This window comes from Anomalospiza imberbis, chromosome 2, assembly GCF_031753505.1.
Source record: "Anomalospiza imberbis isolate Cuckoo-Finch-1a 21T00152 chromosome 2, ASM3175350v1, whole genome shotgun sequence".
Taxonomy (NCBI): domain Eukaryota; kingdom Metazoa; phylum Chordata; class Aves; order Passeriformes; family Viduidae; genus Anomalospiza; species Anomalospiza imberbis.
The window spans coordinates 82,988,774-83,012,729 of record NC_089682.1 but is presented as its reverse complement, the minus strand read 5'-3'; the positions used below and the strand labels follow the sequence as shown (position 1 = coordinate 83,012,729).

At 40.3% G+C, this 23,956-nt stretch overlaps 1 protein-coding gene across 1 annotated transcript in view; it reads left to right on the top strand.

The window, feature by feature from the left end:
* FOXO1 (forkhead box O1) overlaps positions 1-23,700 on the top strand; it is a 61,308-nt gene extending 37,608 nt beyond the window's left edge. The window contains exons 2-3 of the mRNA XM_068182075.1: positions 17,674-19,030; positions 19,423-23,700. Of these exons, the coding sequence (XP_068038176.1) occupies positions 17,674-19,017 (1,344 nt within the window). The 3' untranslated portion in view covers positions 19,018-19,030; positions 19,423-23,700. The remainder of the gene's footprint in view (positions 1-17,673; positions 19,031-19,422) is intronic.
* The last annotated feature ends 256 nt before the right edge of the window (positions 23,701-23,956 follow it).

The following is a 23,956-nucleotide window of genomic DNA, read 5'->3' as shown; positions in this document are numbered from 1 at the left end:
CACAGGAGGATGTTTGTAGGTTGGTTGCTTTTGCTACCACCACGAGTAACTACATCAAAGAGGTAACTGCTGTAATTCTGTTTACTGGAATTACTTTTTTTCTTACTTTTAAGTCTTTGGTGAATCTCATGAACTCTACTGACAGATCCAAAAACTGGAAGCAGCTCCAAGATGCTATGGAAGAAAACTCTGAGTTTGGGTCAGCTTTGTGCATCTGGGAGAGCTGTTGCAGATGAGGCTTCTAACTGTAAAGAGAGAATGATCTCCTCTCACTTCAAAACTGGAGCATGAGTCGTGCGGTTACCAGGTTTATTTTGGCAAAATAAGTATTGTAAGTGATTGCTGATGCTAAAGGTGTGCTAAGAAAAGCACTTTTCTGTGATAGGCAGCTTTTAGTTTGAGAAGGCTTTGCATAATCAAAAAAATTCACATAGAGACCTTACGAATACTGCTCCTTTTGGCACTTGCCCCTCTTCTCATTCCTCTAGCTGTGCCTAGGAGCAGGCAAGTGGTGCTCCTTGCTCAGTCACTGGCAAGAAATTAATTCTCCTAGTGCTTTGCTTCCTCTTGTTTTGCTCTCTGGATACCTTGCTCCTGGCGAGCTTTCAAGTGCTTGTAGCTCCTTTGTGCAGGAGAGGTGGGCAGGTCTGACTGCACGTAGCTGTGCTGGTGTACTTAACTTTCACTTGTCTTCTCCCTTCAAAATAAATAAATAATTGAGAAGTGAACGGGAAAAGCGTGGGAGGAAAAATGTCAGGAAATTCAAAGGTGAAGCTATTTCCTCCCTCAGTAATATTTTTCTTCTACGTGTTGTTTCTTCTCTTCAAACAATGGGGTGAGTTAAGAATGGATTCAAACTATCAGCCTTGCCATTGTTTATTTAAAGCCTTTCATGTGTGTGACGGACCTCAGGAAAAGCCCACACTTCCACTGCGAGCCCTCTGGGCAGCCTCTCTGTAGTGCAGTGCCATTACAACAGGGCTCCAGTGTTCTTTGGGTCCCCAAGTGCCAGTGAGTTAAAATAAATGGTGAAACATATAAGGTGTATGATTTAAAGGTGTTGACTGTGAAATCTGATAGCTCTGACAAAGTCTAATTTTTGAAAAAAAAGCAATTATCTAGCCCACACACTCAGAACAAGGATTTCAGATGTTAACTACTTAAGCATAAGGTGTTTGTGAACTTCTTGTGTGCGTTCGTGTGTGTGTGTGTGCACACTTCCATTTGGGGGAAGGGGTGTTTTGCTGAAACAGGTGAAAGTCAGTTCTGTAGTATAAAACAGGAAGCAGATGGGTGCTAATTAAAGCCCTGTTGATAAAAGCGTGACTGAGCTTTTGAAGCAGCTGCTTTTCTTATTTTATATATAGCTGGTGTGTGCTTCATACGAGAGCCAGGCTCCCCACACTTCATTGTTTTTGTGAAGCCGCAGGAAATGCGTGTGCATGTGCGTGCGTGCTGCCATGGCTGAGGGATGGCGCTTGCTCTTTACTTCCTTCTCTGCCCGAGAGAAAACGGTGTTTTCTCAACCTCGAATAAAGGTGCCAGGCACCTCTTTGTCTCCCTCCTCTTCTCCTTCCAGCTTTCCAGCCTCTAGCAGGCACCAGGCTGGTGGGAATGCCTGTTTCTAATGGTGCTGTAGATAAGGGATGGCAGCTTATTTTGTCTCACAGGTTTTTGTGTCTTGACTCATCGTGGTGAGCTGCAACTGGGAGGGAAACCAAAACACCAGTGAGGGTGTCAGCCTCCTCTCTGTGTGTGACTTCCCATTGTCATTATGGTCTTTAATCTTCACAGGTACTCTTTATATTGCTTTTACTGCCTTTTCTCTTACCTTAGGGCTTGTAGAATGGATAATAAGCTAATCTTCAGGAAAAAAAATAAGGAAACAAGAAGATTTAAACATAATGTAAACAAAGGAAAAATTGCACCAAAGCAGAGAAGATATTCATATGGAAGAGCTATCATAGAATCTTAGAATGGTTGGCAGGGACCTTAATGATCCTGTAGTTCCAGGGACCTTAATGATCCTGTAGTTCAACCCCTGCCATCAGCTGTGATGCTTCTCACTAGATCAGGTTGCCCAGGGCACCATTCAATCTGAAGAATTTCTTCCTAGCATCTAATCTAAATCTCTCCTCTTAGTCTAAAACTGTTCCCCCTTGTTTTACCACTATCTGCTTTGTAAAATGTCACTCTCCACCTTTTTTTTAAAAGCTTCCTTTAAGTACTGAAAGGCTTCAGTGAGGCCTCCCTGGAGCCTTTTCTAACTAGCAGTGTTAACTTTAGTATTTTAATGCCATCAGTAGAAAAATGAGTGTTGAACAAATGTTAAGTTTCTGCTGACTTCAGTTGGGTATGTTTTGTCTGTATATTGAGTCATTGAAACCTGTTTACTGGTAGCTTTTTGGTGTGGGGAAATTTGTTCTTTCACAGAGGAAAGTGCCAGTGCTCAGTCTTCATGTTGGGAATGTCATCATTCCAGTAGCAATAAAATTTGTTGTGTTCAGGAGAAAGAGGAGGAAAATTTTGGTCAGTGATGAGATTGAGCCCAGTAGCGTGCAGATTCAGGGGATGGCCTCTGAGGTGTGAAGCAATATCTTCTGTATGGGGAACCTGTACTGGTTGAGTTTCTTAGTGGATGGTGCTTGGGAGTCGGGATTGTGTTGGGCTGAAGCTCTCATGGGCTACTCTCTGGTCATCTGTTGGAAGCTGCAGCTTTCCTATTTTCAAGTGGCTGCTGAGGTTGCAAGTTCCTCATTTTATCTGAAGCAGAAACAGCTTGAGTGGCAGACCCTGTACCAGAGGCAGGTGCTCCTGCCACCCTGTAAGCCCATGACTGCCTCAGAGGAGCTGGATGACCCAGAATGCTCAGGGAGGCATTTCTAGGTTTGGCAGTCAATACTTCTTCCCCCCAAGAGTGACTGGTATCTACTGTGGCTTGTCAAGCAGCTGTGATAAAACTGCTGTACAATACAAGCCACTGTCTTTAAAGCCCTAGTCTTCTCTGTTGACAGTGTTAGTGGGGACTATTTTCATCATATCTTTTCACTCTCTTGGGAAGACAACCACAAACTGGTAGAGTTTCTTGACCTGTGACCTGTTCTTGATGGTCCCTCAGTGTGAGGAGCTGATAGGTTTTTTATAGAAGTTATTCCAAATGCCTTTTGCCCCTCATAGCAGGAGTGAGAGGAGGCAGCCAAAGCATCTGTCTCTTTCCCTGTACCTTGCTAACATTGCCAATGGATGAACTGTGCACTTCTTTGCTACTGCACCTCTCCCTGACTGCTGTCAGATGAAAGGAAAACTGGCTTGTCCCATTGTGCATGGAAGAATGGCAATGTCACCTTCTCCATTGGACAGTGTGTCTCTCGGAGGATTTTTGTACTCTGAAGTGATCTGGGTTACCGGCATTTCTGGTTATGGACTCAGTGAGTTGTGCTGCATCATTACAACTAGAACCATTTGCTGGAGTTTACCAGGTGCCAGAACCTGGACTGGGAGAGCTTTCCTTCAGGCACAGACTGCAGGGTTATGAATCCTCCTCTTAAATGTTCTGGTTTTTACAACCCCTCAGTGTTTGTTGAGAAGCTATTGCTGTTTGAGTGTACTTTGACATCGTACTTGAGTTAATCTTCTTTGGCTTTATCCTTTAAGTCAGCCTTTTGACGAAGTCTGGGGGCCAGGTTTAATCTTAGATGGTTCTTGCTCTTTTTCTAGAGTCAGCAACTTAAAATTGTCTGTTTTCTTCCTGTGGTGCACGTGTGTTTAAGCCAGGATTACAGGAAAGCCCAGTGCAAACAGACAGAGGACATTTGACTGCCTCTACCTCTCCTGGCTGCCTTCTGAGGGATTTTAGAAGTATTTTGGAGCCCCTAAGAGTATGTGAACTACAAGCTGAAAACAGCTACAACAGAAAGGATGTGAGTTTGTCAATAGACTTGATAAAAAAAATTAGAAATCCACATGGTTAGGGCTATTTGAGTTGTGGGCAGCCTCTGTGGCATTGTAGAGGAGTCAAGCAAGCTGATGCAAAAGTTGTGGTGTGCCTTGTCACTGCTGCTCTCTGGCAAGTTCTTTCTTAAGGTAAAAAGGCCTTTAAATCTGCTTTTAACAGGTTTCTGTGGTGTTTGTTAGCCAATAACACTGCACAGAAACCACTGCAGCCAGGGGATTTGTACAAATCACAGGCTTCTCTTCAATTCTCCTTAGAGGTGAATATGTATCTTAATGTTTTGGTTGATCGTGCTTTTTCTTGAATGTTTTCATATTTAAAACCTTTACACAAAAATATAAATAGGTGAGAATTGGAAAAAAATCCACTCTTTCAAGTTTAAAATACTACTTCATTTTTTAAAAGAGCTGTGGAACACAGAGATTTGTACGTTTTCTTGTCAAAATTAGCTACTACTCTCCTTGGCAAATCAGTCAAATATGTTGAATATATACACGTGTGTGTGTGTGGGATGGCTGCTGTTGTTACGAAAACTTTGAGCAAGATAACACTGCATTTCCTTATCAGATGCCCCAGAAATGCTTGGCATTGAAGGAAGTAGACAGCAGTGGATGAGTGAATGTGGGGTCCTTGAATAATTGACAGAGCAGGAAAAAGGAGGATTAAGCCCATGGCTGCTTTGCCAGTTTCCATTATTTGAGGTATGTGTTTTAAAGTGGTAGGTCCTCAACTTCTCTGATGCCTTGAGAATTTTATTAAAAAGAGTGTCTAAGAGCTACTAAACTTTCTTAAAATTGCAATTGGCATGTAGATATCTTCAAGGTATGAGGTCCAGATCCTTCACTCATTGCTCCAAAACTAAGTTTAAGAAGTACTTTTTACAAAGCCAGTCTTGGAAGAAATGTTCTTCTTTTCTTCATCTCCCTCTCTTCATCTCTCATCTTCTTAGGTAAATGACAAATTCTTAAGACTTCGCTAACAGAGGAGAGATGGAAATCGTTCTTCATGATAACTGAATGTTTGAAATACAATGTTCAACTTAAATCTATAGAAAAAAATCCTTGAGAAATTTTTGAAATGTAGTTCTGTAATTTCTGCTTTGTCACAGAGACTGTTTTGTGTGAATTGTGTGGTGTTTGGAATGTTGCCTCTCTTTTTTCTAATCTATAGGGCATTTTCTAGGGGTCACAATGGGTTTAGTAATCACATCCACGGCAGACCATGATCGTGCTGAGCAGCAGTGATGGCACGTAGTTCAAAGTCTCTTTCCTAACTCTCTGCCGTGGTGTCAGGGTGAATGTAGGCAAACAGTGCCGTGCTGGGGCTCTGCCTCGTCCAACTGTGTCACCTGCAATGCCTGGGTGCATGTGAGCTGACTTCAGAAGAGCTTTGTTGGCTTTCCTGTGATTTCAAAACCACCCTTCAGCAAATATATTTACTTTATATTTTGCCCCTCTTTTTTTTTTTTCTTTTATTTTTTTGGGTGCCCTGTGTCTTGCTCCTTTTTGTGTTTTGTTCTGAGCATGCTTGTGAGCCTGTGTTTTACAGGTTGCGAAACTGTAAAATTGTGAATTATTTTGTTTTAAGCCAGCAGTGGACAGGAAGAAAGTGGAAAATAGTGAATAGGCAGCATATTGCTGCGTAGGCATTTAATGTTGTTACAGTGTGATATAAGTTAAAATATTGCTTATTTCCTCTTTGCTGTTCAAAACAACCTGAAGTGTGTTATGACCAGGATCTAAACAATAACTGAAAAAGTAAAAACAAATGTTTTAACAGAGAAAGGCATGGCCTGCCAAATACTCTGCGTAATTTATGATTACATGAATAATCAACAAACAAAAACTTGAAAACACCTGACTTTCCGGGGGAAGATCTTAATTTCTTTTTAAAACCAAATGAAAATGTGTGAAAAATCCCTGCAATATCTTTAAAACTGAAAAGAATCCAAAAATTAAGCATGAGCAGCAAGGGCTTCAGTGTTTCCTGCAGTGGCCAGCTGTTTAACAGATCTGTGGACATAAACCCAAATACATATCAATGACAAATTATTATAAAATTTCATAAACAAAGTTGACTAGCTAATATTGGGAAACTGGCTTCAGTAAACATGCTTTCTTTTTTTCTTGTTTCATCCTTGTTTTTAAAGAGGGCTTTATGTGACCCACAGAATAAATAACTTCCTGTGTCTTGATAGCTATTACAAATGACAGCTCCTACTGCTGACATTCCTGCTATTTTTAATCAGATGTAAGTTAATGTCCTGTAAATTTAGTTTATTTATTTATATAGTTGAAATGAGTGCCCCATTCTGACCAGCTCAGTTAAAGAGTTTGCACATCTTCTCTCTCTGACTGTCTGCAAGAGGCAGAACTAAACTGCAGTACTTGAAAGAAGCAAAAGCTGTTGGGAGACAAATACTGAGCAAGTCCCCCTAGAGTAACTTAAAACTTCCTTCTTGCACCCCTTTGAATTGATTTACAGCATTTTAGCTCTCAGTGTCAGCTGTGCTTTTGCCTTAATATGTTTTAATGCATATCAGGGAAAAGCTGGAGGGAAGCTACACTGCTTTCTTCATCTTTGGGCAAAAGGATGGGAGGCCCCTGGCAGGCTTTGTGATTGGGAATTTGACTGTTGCAGTCCTTAAATCTGAATATCGAGGCTGTCAGGCTCGGGCTGCCCAGTTACACATGGGCTTCTCTTCAAGGAGGATTGTGGTGATGATGGTGAAGCTTGCACCACGTGAAGACTGTGACCTCTAGGAGGAGGAAACCTAATCTGGAAGTTGATAAGAGCTTTTTGGGTTTAAGGGATTAGCAAAGAGGAGGGGAGGCTTTTCAAAAACAATGTTTTCTTTTCTGAACTGATAAGAGTGATAGAATGTACTCCCTGGGACACCTCCTGTTCCACCTGGTTAGAAGGCACCTTGTGGCCAGAGCTTCCCTGTGTCAGGCTCTGTCCAGGGGAATGGGAGACTGAGGTCTTCTCTCTGAGCACCCGTGGTAAGACCAGTTTCCTTGTGTATATCAAATAGAAAGAAATAGTAATGAGGGGTAGGAGAAATCTAGCACCCAAAATGTCTAATAAAGCTCGTTTTTGCACAAGTGTCCCACTCTGGAAGCTGTCTTATTTTATGTTCAGTGGGGTCCTGTGCCTCTAGCAGCAGGTGTGTATGTAAAAGATCTCAAGCCACAATGGTGCTGCTAATCTTCCTTTTCAATGTCCTTATAGTATTTTACTACTTTATAAAAAGGACATTTGGGTATAGTAATGAGTGCTGGTGCATCAGACCTCTTGGGCTTTACTCTCTTAATTCCATTCTTGTCATTAAAAACATGACTTTTTCTTGTCCTTTTTACTTTTCTTGTTTGTGAAGGAGGAAAGCAAATAAATACAGAGCTGATGATTTAAGTCAAAGTTGCCAGATGACATTCTCTGGGAATGTGGACTTGCCAGTATGTAGATTGTAAATAGTTCTTTGATTTAAAGGGGGTCTCTTAAGTACAGAGCACAGCCTACAGTAGATATGGACTAGGAATGCTTCCAAAATGGGTGTGAGAGAAGAAATTGGCCTTTAGATTTCCCTCATCTGGGTGCCCATCTTGCTCTGAGGAATACTGTTCTGCCTCCCATAGCCTACTGAAAATTGTGAGCCTGTCTGGGGGTAACTGTTCAGAGATGGTGCTACATGTTTTGCAAGATTGGATGACTCTGGCTTTATAATACTGAGCAGATGTTGTAAAACCCAGTGATGAGTGCCAGTGATTCTTGAACTGCGGCCTGAAGAACATCACAGAAAGCAGCATCTTAGTGGAAGATGCTGGCATGAACAGTGCAGCAACCCAACAGGAGTCTTCTGAGTCCCAAGGAAATCAACTAAAATCCCTTTTAAGTATTAATCTTACCTTTTGAAAGAGGGTGGCTGCAAGTGGCCAGACAGTAAAGAGGGGTAGTGCACACTAAAATATAGCCAAAAGCTGTCCTGAAATTTGGATGAGGGTTTTTTGCTGGCTTTGGAGTAGTGAATTATGTTACATAAAATGTACTAGGCTGTGGGAGCAAACTTGAATTGGAAAGAGCTCTCTTGAAGAGAGTGCGCTGGTGGGCTGACCTGTGGTGGGGGAAAATAAGTACCAAGGCAAACTGTATTCTAAGAAGCTGTGGAGAAACATAATACCTAATTTATGTGGTGCCTCTTTGGGATGAACAGAGAGGAGTATTTGAAGATATATAATTGCTTCTTGTGAATTTGGGGTATAAAAGCACAAAGAGAAATGAACAAATATTGACTGTATAAAGCAATATCCTTTACCTATTTGCAAATATGCAGGAATTTAGAGAGAACTTAAATATGATCCTATTTAAGCTATTTTAATAAAGATGTAAGAAATCAGTTCTTTTCTGCTACTGCTTTGTTAACAGGCAAATGATATTTTCTTTTCATGTTTAAGACAGATAAAGGATAAATTGGCTAGAGGAAACATAAATAGTAAAACAGTGACTATGTACTAGACTTCAGATGCAAAAGAAACTGAGGGAAAGAGGAATATCACTTTCTTCTTTCCTCAGTTTCTCTTGTTTACTACATCAACATCAGATATTTACAACACTAGGTGAAATTCATGGTGTGGTTGTTATTTTTAAGCTGACACTGTCCCCTTACAAGTATGAAACCTTCAGCATCTCAACCATTAGATGCACTAAATAGTTTCTAAAGGTGACCTAAGCCAAACAAAAAAATCCACTTAACTTTGTTTTAGTTTTCTTTTAGTAGTTTGGGGGACTGTATAAAATTTTGCTAGTATAACCTTGCACTTGTTATAGTCAAAATGAAGCTCAAATCATAGTGAGATGTAGCTTAAGATATTGTTCAGCCTGTAAATAAAAGGCTTTGCCCTTCTTTTCACAAGCCTTGCAGCTTCCTCAAGCCAGGGATTTCCTGTGGGGCACAGCTAACCCTGCTGCAGAGGAAGCTTGCTGCTTTCATTGACTCTTTGTTTCTGAAAAACTGATATTCAGTGACATCCACGACCATAGAATGTGAGTCCTGTAGTCCTTTGCTTGCTAAATGAAAAGCCTGCCTCTGCTGTACTAATACATGTGTAATAAGGAGATACATTTACTTTTTTGTATTCTATGCAAAGGCTTAGTCAACAGAACTTTTTATACTGTTGGACCTGTACATCCCCTTTGGTATGTTACTTCTCAAGGCAAGAAATGTGGACCACCCTCGAGCTTCTCCAGGCATGGCCAACCCATGGGCAGCACAGTGCATGGGGCAAGTGCCATGAACGTAGCCCGTGTCTCCAGCACATCCTGCTTTGCTTTACCTGCCTCACTTTTAACTCATTTTTAACTGTTGTGGGCAGCACATTGCTTGTAAATCCATCAGGTCCTGACGGTCATTCCAGCCCTTTAGGTTATCAGTGGTTTCGTGGAAGCAAATAGCCTTAATTCATGAAAATGAACATCTGCAGCTCCCTAGCAGAGTAACCAGCTGAAACCAAACATACAGGTCGAGGTTTGCTTGTGCCTTTACCTAGACAAGTGGCAGAGATCTGTTTTAGTCATAATGCAGGGATTTTAGTCTGTAAAACTTACGTGGCTTCTCAGGCAGGGATCTTTACAGTTGTTTCACTTGAGCAGTTAAAGCTTTTTGAGTAATCCTGTCTGGGATTTTTGATTGTGTTTTTTTTCTTGGGAGTTCTCTGTGTGCTCTCAAAGGCTAATGCAAAAAATCAACCCTATTTTCTACTACAATATGCTTTCACCTCTGTAATTTGCACTTAAGACCTTGGTCTACTTCTGACCTTATTGCTTCTAATTGGTAAGAACATATTTCCAGTGTTCCTTTTAAGATGATATGCTAGTCTAATTAGCATTGATATATTTAGCATGTATACACTTTGTACCTCTTCATTAAAGTTAACAAATGTCAATAAAAGGCAGTTTTATTATAGAAAGAAAAAGAGCTGGAGGGAAAGATTTCTATAAACAGTGCTGTAGTTTTTGTGATGAATTGGGTGTAACAGTGGAGAGTGGCAGAGGTGAAGCAGGCTGTCTGTTAAACAGGAAACGAGTGATTAACATTTTTTGTCCTACTGATCATAATTATTCCCACTGGCTGAAAAAAAAAAAATAAACCCGCTTAGTCTCTTCACTATAGCTGCAGAATAAAATTTTGAATTGTTAGTCATTCTGGCATTGTATGGATGAACTGCTACTTTATTACTTAATTTTTTTTTCAGTTTAATGGACTTTGCCTATAATTGTGATCCATGTTTTCCTTGCAATTACCTGCTTTTGCTCTGCATTTGAGGACAGCTTTTCCTCAGACCGTTATGGCTGTGTGGTGCCTGTGTCCCTGCTGAGTCACATTCCTGGTCACTGCATTAGAGCTCACAGTGAATAATTGTAAAAGGGCTATCTGCTCCCCACGATCACAGCAGGCTTCCTCAGGGCTTGATGGACTACAGATGATTCGAATACTTTTAACCCCTTTGGTGGGCACACCTTAGCAGTGGTGCATGGTGCTCACCTCAACTGCACTGTCATTCTTTCGGTCTGGTGTTGGCATAATGCAGGTGTTCCCTCACCGTTCCTGAACAAAAGATGCAGGCTTTTCTACATGCAATGGCAATATTTTGTAGGACTGGTTTGAAAGACGAATTATTTCCCTGACCTCTGATGTTTTATTAATTGAGTCCTTTACCAGCTTTTCTGTGATAGCACCTGGTCCCTCAAGTTATTCACAAGTCCTCCTGCTTTGCTGGTTTTGTTTTACTGATGTAATTGCACAGGCTGCTTGTGAAGGCCAGAGGTCTGAGAGTGCTTAAAGAGAGCAGAGAAGAAACCCTAGTTTGAAGGGCATTCGGACTTGAAAACATTCCTCTTCAGTGAGGTCTGCTTGTTGGTCTCCTGTGTCACTGATGAACTTGCTTCATCATGAGCTGTATATATGTGTATGCATATATATGTTTCATATTTGTGGAAAACAGAAATATTTATTTACAAATATAGAACCCTTATATTTGTCAAACAGTTGTTTTCCATCTGTTGGAGTAGAAAGCTTGCAGCATCAGTTTTGTAAAGGCAGTATTAGAATTTGTCTGGATCACCAAAAATAGTTATCTCTGCTATCTTTGAATTTTTTTATCCGATATTTATTTTTCTACACTTTACAACTTTTAATACTGTGATAAATGAAGTTGATAAATGAAGCCATTATTTATCCTGATGGCCATTATTTATCCTGATGAAGCGATTATTTATCCTGATGTTTTTTTTTTTTTAATGACACTTCAATGTGGTGCCTTCTTATTGTTGCCTTTCTTTCACCTTTGAAAATAGATAGATTTTAGACAAACCTGTTGGCTGTCTTGCTTCCCCAGATGATTTTACCAGAGGGATGAAGGTACATTCAATAAATTTCATTTAAAAATCTCATATGTTTTTCATGTGCATTTTTGTCCCTTTTTTTTCCTAGCCAGTATCACATAGTTTCCTTGGCTTTGAAATCCTAGCAAATGTCTGTGTATTTGGTCTATATGTGTTGATGATACATCATGCCTGTATTGTGCTAACAGAAATAAATGTAGTTACAAAACACAGTATTGACACTGGTGTAGGTGATGGTTAACCTGGCTGTGGCCCTGTCTCTTGGAGGTACAGAAAATGTAAGAGTGGTTAAAAGTTTTGGTTGAGGCCATCATATGTGGAACAGTGTCCAGGTGTGTGCTTGCCCTGTGTGCACACTTGACATACTGTGAACCTCATTTATGGTTTTTACTTTGATTCGTCCAAAATGCCTGTAGGGAGAGTAGGCAGTGTTATCATCTCATTAGAAATGTCCAAACTGCCATTATGGTAAAGTGCTTTCAAGGATTCTACCTAGGATGAGAAAGAGGATATAGGGTATGGCAATTGGGAATTACTCAAATACATGTCAACAGAATTGCCCACTCTGACATGTAGTCATGGACAGCCAAGTCTTAAACATCAATGTCTGAAGCTGGGTATGCATTTTCTGGTCCTGCATGGTACCATGATCCAGAGAAGAACACTCCAGTGGTTGAGAAATCCCCTTCAGTCCCCGGTGGCAGCAGGATGCAACCTGGAGGATGGCCAAACACCTCCAGTGTTCAAAGTTTTTTAGTCTTTGACAGCTGTGAGAGGGAATCACAGGATAGTATAAATCTGTGAACTTGAATGCAGAATGTACAGGACTTAGATTAATGCCACTGACATACGGCCACAGGAAGCCCTTTTGTGTTCAGGAGACATATATAGCAATAACATGCACTCCATCCTGTCCTTGTATATTCATACATGGAAAAAGGGATGCATTGGTGAAATCTTACCACATGGAACAGTTTCTAGAAGTGTCTCCATGTTTGGAGGTGGTGTTTCATAGGTAGTAGTCTGGGAAAGACTCTCACTATGCCACCAGATGTAATGGAAAGCACAGAGAAACAGTGCAAAGTCCCCCTAGGAAGAGAGAATTATTTCTTCACTTCTTTCAGCTGGTACTTCTTAACTGTTTAACAGTGCAGGAGAAAAAATTAATTCAAACAAAAGCACCTCCCCAAGAACAAAGGACCCAAAAAAGCATGACCTGTTTGGGAGGAAATCCTGCCCTTCCACCTTCATGCAGCTGCAGGTGGCAAGTTTCCAGCATATTCTAAATATGACTCTTTGACCTGAGGCTAAGTGACATGATTTCTGTCCATACTCTTATTGGACAACAGAGAAGGTTTCTGAGCTGTAATAAAAAAATACCAAAACCGAGTGGCAAAATTAGCTCTTTCATAAGCGTTTGAGGTCTCTGACATTGCAGTGTGGTTGTGTTGGTGAACATTGTAGTGTCAGAATATGTGTGGGTCTGTAGACCAAGTGCTTATGACTGTCCAGCACTAGCTCTGAGGCAAATCCAAGCTCCATGTGCAGCATCGACATCTGAACATTTTGTATTTCATGGTTATTGGGTAAGACAAACAGGATTGCCTTACACCAGACTGTTGTACCAAAGGAAATTCTGGTAGGTCTGGAGTTACCAATGTTTTCTTTCCTCCTTGGGCTCTTCATCCAAGCGCTGTAAACTTGGCAGCACAGTTGGAAACCACAGCAAAACGGGTGCAGGCGGTGTAGCTATTGCGGGCAAACCTGCCTGTTTTGCCAGGCATGAGCTAACGTAGCCTTGGATAGATGCCGCATGGTGCCACTTGCCATGGATAGCCCCGGCTGCTGCTGTCCGGCTGTCAATGCTGAATGAGCTCTGAGCAAGTGTGCTGGAGAACTTCCTGGCCTCTGCACACTTTCCTTGGAGTGTTAATGACATCTTAGAGTGGCTCTTGCCACAGAGGCTCCAGGAGGAGGATGATGTGAACATCTGGACCTGCTGTAGAGTCCCTATACAAAGACCTGGAGAGACAGGTTGAATGTCTTCTCTAAGAGCATATTGAAATCTTGGGGAGATGGGGGTTTCCACTTCTCTGCTGCAAAACTTATGCTTTGGTGTTGTCACCACAAGGAGATTGTGCGGGCTCAGAAACCTGCTGTAAGCTGTCATTAACAGGATGTGCTACCACAGCTGATGGTAGAACAAGCTGGCAACTTGTGTAGGCCATCCCTTTGGAAGAGGTGTGGAAACAGTGGACTCCTGGGATGTCGTCTGAATGAAAACTTAGTGGGCAGTCATTAGACTGTTAATTTTAATGGAAATCCTAGACCTGTGTGTTATAGAAGCAAGGTTGCTCCTATGGCCTCCCAGTTTGTTATGACTTTCTCTGCTTCCAGAGGCCAACTCCTTCCTACCTTTGTTACTAGTCACTTGTTACATCTCCCTGAGATGCCATGGTGTGCTTTATTGCAATGCTGTCAGCATATACACCTTGATAGCAAACACACTTGTTTTTGTAAAGTGTATTGATTATCACATCCATTCCGCACTCTCCCTTTTGGTGGCTCTCATGGCACTCTGGTGGGATGAGAGCTGCCTGTGCCCTTGGATGAAAGTATGAGAGCAGGAGAAATCATGAGCACTTGTAGGTGCTTTTACAAATTTGGGGTCTTGCAGCGCCCCGGATAATCACAAATCCACAGCTAGGTCCTACTTGGAGAGGTTTGCAGTTGGGTTAAAGGGGAGCTCTGCTTCCCTCTGCTTTTGGTGCTCCAAGGTCTGGGGTGGAAGAAAGATGGCCAAGTGTCATTGGATGGTCTCACTTCAGTAAGTACAATGTTGTCAAGTTTAACAGAGCAACTGAGTTTTCAGGTGTTTAGTGAAACACCAACCCAATATACTAAATAAAAAAATTAAATACCTCAACTTCATTTGGGATAGGGATACAATTTTTCTCAGCAATTAGTCAAGTTTCACTTAAGTTGTGCGTTTTGCTATTTATATCTTGGGTTTAAATGCAGTGTTGGATATTGGTAGAGTTGTTGGAAATGTCAGAAGTACAGCTGAATTATATAAATATGTAGATTCAAGGGAATAATTATCTTGGCTTCATGAGTTTTATTAGCCAGGATGTGCTCTTCACATTGCATGTAGCTGATACCAGTTTTACATATTTTGAGTCTTAAATCAGAAAGTAGCAATAAGCATATCCACAGTTCCTGTTCTGAATGCTGAAGTAAGTTTACTTTATCTCAGAGACAAAAACTCAATCCCAGGAAGCACTCCACAGGTGGCAGCAGCCCTGCTGCCATCCTGACCCAGATTTTGATAAAATTCCAGTGCAGTTATGCTCAGTGCGATCTGGCATGAATTGCTGCTGTGCAAAGACCCACTTCAAAATGCAGATGCTTGCTTTTGGAGTTATTCAGGTCAGGTTTTGGGAGGCTTTGCTTCGAAGTCCAGGTGAAACTCGTGGCTGAAGGCATCTCCGCAGCATGCTGGGGCTGGTGGTGCCGCCACACGCCCCAGCCACTAACAGCTGCGCCATTCCTCCAGCTGCCAAGATCCACTGCTGAAACGATGCTTTTTTATCAGGTCATGTTTGCATCTGGCAAGGATTTGTAGACACAACATCATTAACAGCAGTACATATTTTCACAAGATTTACCTCTTCAACACTTTTTCCAAGTTAGTAAATCATAGCTTCTTTAATGTCCTGCTGTCTGCGTGAAAAACAGGAATTTATGTAACAAGCTCTGGGCCGCAAACCTTTTCCTGTTAGGAAAATTTTTTTTTATTGCTGGCAGAGTTAGGAGACAGCTCTGTTACTCAAAGAGCGACCTCAAATGTCCTCGGTACAATAATACCAGATTATAACATTTTTGATGACTAAGGAATAGCAGTGATTTCTTAAATATTTAACACTTGTGTAGCAGAGAAGAGGGAGCTGAGCCTCATCATGGTGTTTTCCCTGACTGATGTTTTGTGTGTTTGATATGACTATTTTGATAGCAAACAGTGATCCTGAGCCAACCGGGTATGTTTACAAAATACAGTAAAAAAATGAACTGGCGCAGGAGGTTTTTTAATCAACAGCCACACAAAGCAACTTTCTTGCGACATTTGTAGAGCTGGACTTGTGTCAGCTGCAGATTTGGACTCGTGGCCCTTGATTGAAAACAGCGAGCTGTGCCAGGCTGGCCTCACAAGGCTTCTCGGCCAGCCCCTGGAGCTGTGGGCAAGTCCAAAGATGGATTTCCAGGCTTACCCTCCCTATGTGTTAGCTCAGCTTGGTGCAAATAAAATTCCAAGGCTTTCCCTAGCCCCCTGTTGCTAGATCAGAGATAGTATTTTGATTGTAAGTTTACCTGAAGAGATACAGTCCTACAGTTTCTAGAATGGCTGCCTTTTGAAATTGAGTAAGGAAACACTCAAATCACACAGTCATCATAGGGTCGTAGAATGCTTTGGACTGAAAGAGACCTTAAAGACCATCTAGTTCCAATCCCTCCTGCCATGGGCAGTGTTACCTTCCACTAGACCAGATGACTCCAAGCCCCATCCAGCCTGGCCTTGAATACTGCCAGGGATGGGGAATTTTTGATGGTGTCATTTTAACTGGGACAACTTGTAAAGATGGTTCTTCAGAGGAGAGTTTGGAAAGGTTTCTGAGTTTAGGCACATGGTTTGACTCAGTGTTGTGTTGGTTGAACAGTCAGTGCCTTGAGGCCATGCTCTGCCATCTTCTGGTGTTAGGGAGCATCTTGTGCCCCCATTTGGGGTGAAGCTGTGCTTCTGGGGGCATAGTCTCAAGTCAGTAGCACTTGCAAGGTGTTGCAGGACTGTAACACCTCCTTGCTGCCCCCATCTACTGAAAGTCTCCTCTGTTATCCCAGAGTAACCACTTCTGTTGAGCTCTGCAGATGGCCAGTCCTGCTTTGCCTGTTCCGCTTTCCATGGTCCAAAACATATCATGGCTCTTGCAGGGAATTTGGGCCTGTTGTCTCTGGTTTAAGCCCTGAGATGATTGTTTATGCCTGGAATGCCTACTTAAGATCTTTAGACAAGTTGCCGAAAATTACTCTGAATGGAAGTCAGGTAGTGAATTACTGATTTCTCTGCCATTGAGGTCTAATTTCTGGTTTTAAACATTTATTTCATGTGTTATTTTGTGGTTCCCTTCTCCTTGTTCTGCATGTATTGCAGTCCTAGCACAGACCATGGTACTATCTCACTCTTCTATTAACATCTATGGCTGCCTGTTTCAGCACTCTGAACTTGTGGCCTTTTGTTAGCAATTGTGGCAAGATGCAGGAAAACTTTCTGTTGATACAATGTTTTTTACATGTGCTCAGCAGAAAATTATATGAGCAAAATAGTTTTTTTTACAGCTTGGTAGTGCAAAGATTAGTCTCTTGTTAACAGGTCAGCCTGTGGCCTTCCATTTTGGATTTTTTTTTAATTTGTCTGTATTTAAGAACAAAACATGAAACATTACTCATGGCTGAGGAGGTCAAAAAAAGCTCCACTACCTCTGGCCATACTTGGCACAAGATATCTGTTGCCCTTGGGTATTTGAAAAGTCAATTTTGCATATTAAAATGTTGATTTTGAAAGAGAATTATGGTTTTAAGACTGAGGGTTTCATTACAAGCCTGTCTATGTTCTTTACGTGCCTTTATATTCTGTGATTTCTTATGCAATTTATGATGTTTACTTATAAAAATTAGAACTTAATACTCAACTGGTTTTCTATATGTATTTTCTCATATAACACAAGCGATACAACTCACTAAAGCTCAGTGGCAATAGTGACAGTTGTGTGTGTGACAGAGTGTGTTGCGTTATCTGTAGGATTTTGGGATGTGCAGGATGACAGTCCGTTAGAAGGACCATAGAACAGGATCTAGCATTCCTGAACTTTGCATAAAATAATAATTTAAAAAAATCCATAAATACAGTCAGGTTCACTCATCAGATGACTCACTTCAGTCGTTTTCTTGATCTCCTGGCTTATTTTTTTCTCCTTTATGTGGAGTCTTTATTTCAGAACAGTTCCTGCAGTTTTATTGAACTTTTTATAATGTCAGATGCGATGGAGGCAGATGACAGACAAATTGACATGGCGACTCTTTGCAAGCTTGTTTCAGCCAGTTCAGAGCGATGAGCAGATAAAAGAGGTTTTCAGGCTGGCATGTTTTCTTATTTAATGATTACCCCTGTGTTTTCTAACAAAATGAGAGCATGCTTACAAAAGCAGGTGTTAGTATGCCATAAAAGATGCATGTCTTCTCCGTTTCTTACATGCTATTCTGTTTTTCAGAATTCAATCCGTCACAACCTGTCTCTGCACAGCAAGTTCATCAGAGTGCAGAATGAAGGAACAGGGAAGAGTTCTTGGTGGATGCTCAATCCTGAAGGAGGGAAGAGTGGCAAATCTCCTAGGAGGCGGGCAGCGTCCATGGATAACAACAGCAAGTTTGCCAAAAGCAGAGGCAGAGCTGCCAAGAAAAAAGCAGCCCTTCAATCTGGTCAGGAGGGAAATGGTGACAGCCCCGGATCACAGTTCTCAAAGTGGCCTGCAAGTCCCAGCTCTCACAGTAACGATGACTTTGATAACTGGAGTACATTTCGACCTAGAACGAGCTCTAATGCTAGCACAATTAGTGGAAGACTTTCTCCTATTTTGCCAGAGCAAGATGACCTTGGAGATGGGGATGTGCACTCCATGGTATACCCATCATCAACCACCAAAATGACTTCTACTCTACCGAGCCTTTCAGAAATGAGTAATTCTGAGAACATGGAAAATCTTTTGGATAATCTCAATCTCTTGTCACCGAATACATCAATGACTGTGTCAACCCAGTCCTCATCTGGCACCCTGATGCAGCAAACACCAGGTTACTCATTCGCATCCTCGACCACAAGTATAGGTTCACCAAATCCTGACTACAGGAAATTTACTTACGCTCAAGCTAGCATGAGCTCTTTGTCCCAGATTCCTATGCAGACTCTCCAAGACAGTAAATCAAGCTATGGATCAATGAGCCAATACAACTGTCCTGCGGGACTTCTGAAGGAGTTACTGACTTCCGATTCTCCACCGCACAATGATATCTTGGCATCAGTGGACGCTGGTGTTTCCCAGGCTGGTGGCAGGGCGCTGGGCCAAAGTGTATTGATGGTTGCCAACACGGTGGTGCCGAACTACAGCAGCCAGCCACCCCACAACAAAATGATGAACCCTAATGCCCGCCCTCACCAGGGACATAACCAGCCAGCGCCTGCAGTCAATGGCCGTGCCTTGTCACACACAGTGAACACCATGTCACACACATCAGGGCTAAATCGCCTGTCAACAGTGAAGACTTCGTTACAAGTGCCTATGAGTCACCCGATGCAGATGAATGCCATGAATCCGTATGCTCCTGTTAACAGTTGCAATGGCTACGGGAGGGTGGGAATTGTTTCCCTCCACCAGGAGAAGCTTCCCAGTGACTTAGATGACATGTTAATTGAACGGTTGGACTGTGACATGGAGTCGATTATCCGTAATGACCTTATGGATGGAGAAACATTAGATTTTAACTTTGACAGTGTATTGCCTAACCAAAGTTTTCAGCACAGCGTAAAGACAACCACACACAGTTGGGTGTCAGGCTAGGATGTAGTAGGAGGTAAGCTGTGCTTTTTATAATAAATCTGCAAAACAGCTAAAGGGAAAAGAAAGAAATGTCAAGATGCTTAAAATCTGAGAGTTCTTCTGTGTTGGCATGTGAACTCCCTCGGTAACAGTCAGTCACTTTCCAGTCCTTTGTTAGTTTGAGAATCAGGTTTGCACTGGTGCATTAGGACTGTCAAGTACCGACTTCTCTTGCTTCATGTGGAGCGCTAATGTTTTGTCATTGATGTTCTAAACAAAAAACTTGCTGGTTACTAGCCAGTAATGAATATTTCTTTTTTTTCTCCATTTAAATATTTTAAAGCTAGCTTGAGCATATTTTAATAGATTTACTCATCTGTTGTGAATGTTAATTTGTTCTTTTTGTTGCTTTTTCTTTCTTCCTAGGCTATGGTTAAATTCTCCAGACTTGTCTGACAGCAGGAACTGGGAAAAGCAGTACAAAGATGTCCTTCACCTATCTTTTTAAGTTTCTTGACAAAGCTGTGCACATGCACTAACTTTTTTGGGGGTATTTTTTTTTTTTTTCTTTTGCCTTCCTTTCATCAGAGTTGGCAGCAGAGAGAGCATTTTCCTGTACAGGATGTTTGCCCAAGGTTTGCAGGTTATGTGCTGCTGTAGATAAGAACTGTGCCATTGGAAATTTCATTACTCTGAAGTGCCAAATTCACTACACCATATAATCACAGCAAAGACTCTTACTTACATCATGTTGTGCTTTCGGTTTTGTACAGTATGATCTGTAGAAGAAGAATTGTTTTTTAAAACTATCTGTTTTGGTCTAAGAAAAGTTTATAAACTTTTGTAAGAATACTGTGATGATATCATGCCTAAGTAAGTTTAACCTTTGTTGATGTTACCTGTGTTTTGATGAATTGAGATAACTGTGGACTTGCCTTGCAGCAGTATGAACTGTGTTATTTTACTCAAAATTGCCACACATTTCATATGGAAATAGGATAGCCTGTTAAATATGGTTCTACTAAACTCACTGACTATTCAAAGCAAACAGTAGGTTAAATGCCATTTGCTAAGTTACCTGTATTTGTGTAAATTTATGCAAGAATATATCTGGATTTCATTGTCAGATTAATTACTTTATTGTTGGGCTTAAGATAATTTTTGGAATACTTTCCAAGCTATTTTTCTTAAAATCTACTTTTGTTACATAGGCAACTTAAAAAAAAAATAAATCTGAGATCTGGCAGCATTCATAACCTCTTCATTTTGTACAGTATTTTAACTGGATTAAGTACATGTTTTTATAAATTTCCCTAGCACTTGGGAGTGCTAATAATGGAAAAGCTTAATAAGGATCTTGAATACAAAACATTTCTGTCCCTTTTTTTGTTGTGTGATGTATAAATATAGACAACTTTATGTTTAGAAATATTTAATCAGTTTTATATATGCATTTTTAGAAATGTCATCTGCTTCTATTTACCATTTTAACTACCACAAAGTGTTAAGTATTCATTGTTAAGATGCTTGTACAATGCTTCACATTTATATTTATTTCATGGAGGTCTCATAATGTTTGTGCACTCAAGAGCAGGACCTTCTGCGGAAAATTTGTAATTGTAGTAAAATTAATGACAAAATTGTCATTTGTCTTAATTATCACCAGTTGTAGGGTTTATCAGTGTTTCTCTAGTAAAGCAGTAGATTTGAAGAGGCAAAAATGTTAATTTTCAGTGGGAGACTAAAACTTTGACCTTATTGCAGGACAAACATTACTTTTTTCAAAAAGAAAGGTAAAGTAAGTGGCAAAGTTATACAAATGCATGAAGTTTAGAGTAGGGGAGAGCATTAATAACAGAGATCTTTTTTTCTGTGGAAAAACCTGGTCTTGCTGGAGTAAGCACACTGACAGCTACCTGAGCATTTTCAGGACTGGGTCTTAGAATAAGTGATTTCTGATTTTTTGTAATTGCATGATGCAGTTTTCATGGATGTATGAATAAGAGACCTCACCTGTCTTTTCACTGGTTGCTACACAACATTTGTGTTGCAGAAATCCTTGGAGCTTTTTTTATGCACTGACAGAATTAACAGCTTTTTTTTTTGCTAGGGCTGGCGTTATGAAGAAGGGGAGAAACAAATATTTTTACACTGATTTTTCTTTTGTCTAAATAGCTCACAACCAGAAGTGTCCTAACTGAAACTCATCTTCCCTGTAGTGATGGTGTATGGTGGAGAAGGAAACAGGACGTGCCAAGTAAATGATATTTAGTAACAAACCATATATTTAATGATCATGTTATGATTTTCCTAAGACTCTGCAATGTATTTATTGATGTGCTAGTGTTTAGCCCCCTGTTGGGCTTAAATCACTATTAATTACAGTGGGTCCTACTTTTTTAGATATGCTATTATGGTTGTCAGGCAGTTCCAGAGGCTGATGTGACACAGGGTCTTCCCCAGTGTGAAATTGGTATTTGAACTTGTTTTGAGCAAAATAAAATGTTCTTCGTGCTAAAGCCTCAGTGAAGCCACCTGCTTTTGCAGGCAAATCTCTCCGGTAGCATCTTCACCATCAAATGCCCAGTCTCTGAAATATGGTAGTAAATCCTGCCAGTGGAGCGAGTGGAGGGCTTATACAGGGGTTTCTGAAGATCATTCTGTTGTCTGCTGCATGTGCAAAAATGTTTGCTCCCAAATAGGCACTGATACACATAGGCCAAAGTTGTCATAAAATGCTCCTCTGCATGCAAAGAAAGCAGTAATCAATGCTATGCTTCATGGGGATGCAGCTGAACATGCTACATTTAACAATATACCTCCTGTTTATTATTTACTGCTACTGTATAACTTCTTGTAAACAGCTATTTTATTCCTTTTATACCTATGACCTATGAATAACATACATGTAGCCTTGTCTTAATTACAACAGTCTGTAGAAAGCCCTTTTAATAATTGTGAGAAAACGGTTGTAGGTAATCAGAGATTTGGGCTGCATGGTCTATTTGGCATTTTTTTGGGTTTGGGTTTTTTTTAATTTTGAGGGTTTTTTGGGTTTTTTGTTCATTTGTTTGGTGTTTTTTTTTTTTTTTTTTTTTTTTTTTTTTTTTTTTTTGTGGTGCCATTCTAATGTTTTGCAATTGTAATTCTGGAATACTGTGAAGTTGGTGAAGGAGCATGCTGTCTGCCTTGAAAACAAACATTATGTGACCTCTAGTTATAAATCCTTTTTCAGTAAAAGTACCAAGTTTATGGAGTAACCTAGTTTGTCAGAATTGTTGTAAATGATTGGTTTGTGAATTGTGCAGATGATCTTACCTATGCAGCCTTGTTTTTGACTTTTCTCTGATTTGTACTGTTATTAAAAGTTTATTGTATTATAGAGCTGTTGAGATATTTTAAATATAAAGATGTATTGTTTCCATAATATAGCTATATGATATATGTTTAGGTAGTAGATGCATTAATTGGAAAGCTCTGCTTTGATAAACTGACAGTTTGCCTACACTTATAAGCAAAAATCATATTGCTTATTATTGGCTTTGGTCAACAGAGCATCCCTGAGAAATTAAAATTGGACCAATTATAAAACAGTATAAAACTTGCACTTGTTAAACCACTGGATGTATGTTAGTATTTTTTTTTTTATTTTTTTACTGATTTGAAATTCCTATTTTCATTATGAAATTGCTAGGATTCTTAATTTATGACTGATTTTAAATAAGGTATTCTCATTATTATTATTATTATTATTATTATTATTATTTTAGTAATAGCAATGTAAGATGCAGCATGGTTTATGCAAGCAAAATGCAAATTATTTGACATGAAAACTGGCCTCTTTTTTGAAGGTGTTCCACAAACCAGCAATATCTGAGAGATTGGCATGTACATACTGCTAGTTCTATTTGCGAGTGGTGTGACAGCTCTTCAACGCTTCACTGCTCTGACTTAGTCACATTGCAAAATTAAAATTCATACGTGGATATTTTCAGAAAAAGTGCCTGATGTACTTCTACAGACACATGAGAACAATCCCTGACAGTTTGTTGTATAAAGCCATAAATGTATATAAATTATGTTAAAAAGATTTTGTGTCCTTTCTTGTATACAGAGAATGAGATTTGTACCAGGATTCTACTTGTGATTAGTAATCCTTCTACTGAGATGTTGTCGTAATCACTTTCCTCACCGTGTAATCTTTTTAATGATGATGATCCCATTTGAACAATCCTGATGGCATTAGCAATTTTATACAGAAAAATACCTCATGGTACCAAGTCTTGCCTGGTGAGATGATAACATATTAATGAGCAAACACTAACTGCAGAATAGTTAACAAATTTTCCATTACTTGGTATAAAGGAATTTTTCTCTCTTAGCATTGCTTCTGGATTTGGAACTGTAGCAGGTAGAGGAACCTAACAGGGCTGTGTTACCAGTGTTTAATCACAACCTAGTGTGCTAAAAGTAACTTGTTTACAAATCTTAAAGACTAAACGCAAGAAGAATCCATGCCTGACTCCCAGGGCTCACAAGACAGCTTTGTGTAGAGATGTGTTGTTACTGGAAGGTTCACGAAGCGATGTCAGACCATGCTGCCAGTGCTTCAACAAGTTCAGAGAAAAATGGCAAAAAGTCCTGAAATCGTTTCAGAATGGGTATTTGTAAGTATAAGCTCTTAATAAAATTGCTATGACATGAGATGGTAATTAGTGTATCAGAATGTTATGTAATACATTATTAAAGAATAATAAAAAAAGGGGATGTTATTATCCATCAAACCACAGGAAAGAATTAGTCTTTTAGTCCAAATTACATGTTAGAACCTAATGCTATTAAATGTGGAAGAGAGCAGGCCCAAGCCCTCTTGGTCCTCTTTCCCCTGGTTTTTGCCTCTGCCCCTCCTGAAGTCTGTACCTTTTCTCAGAGTAAGGTTTTTCCTTGCTGAACATTTGCC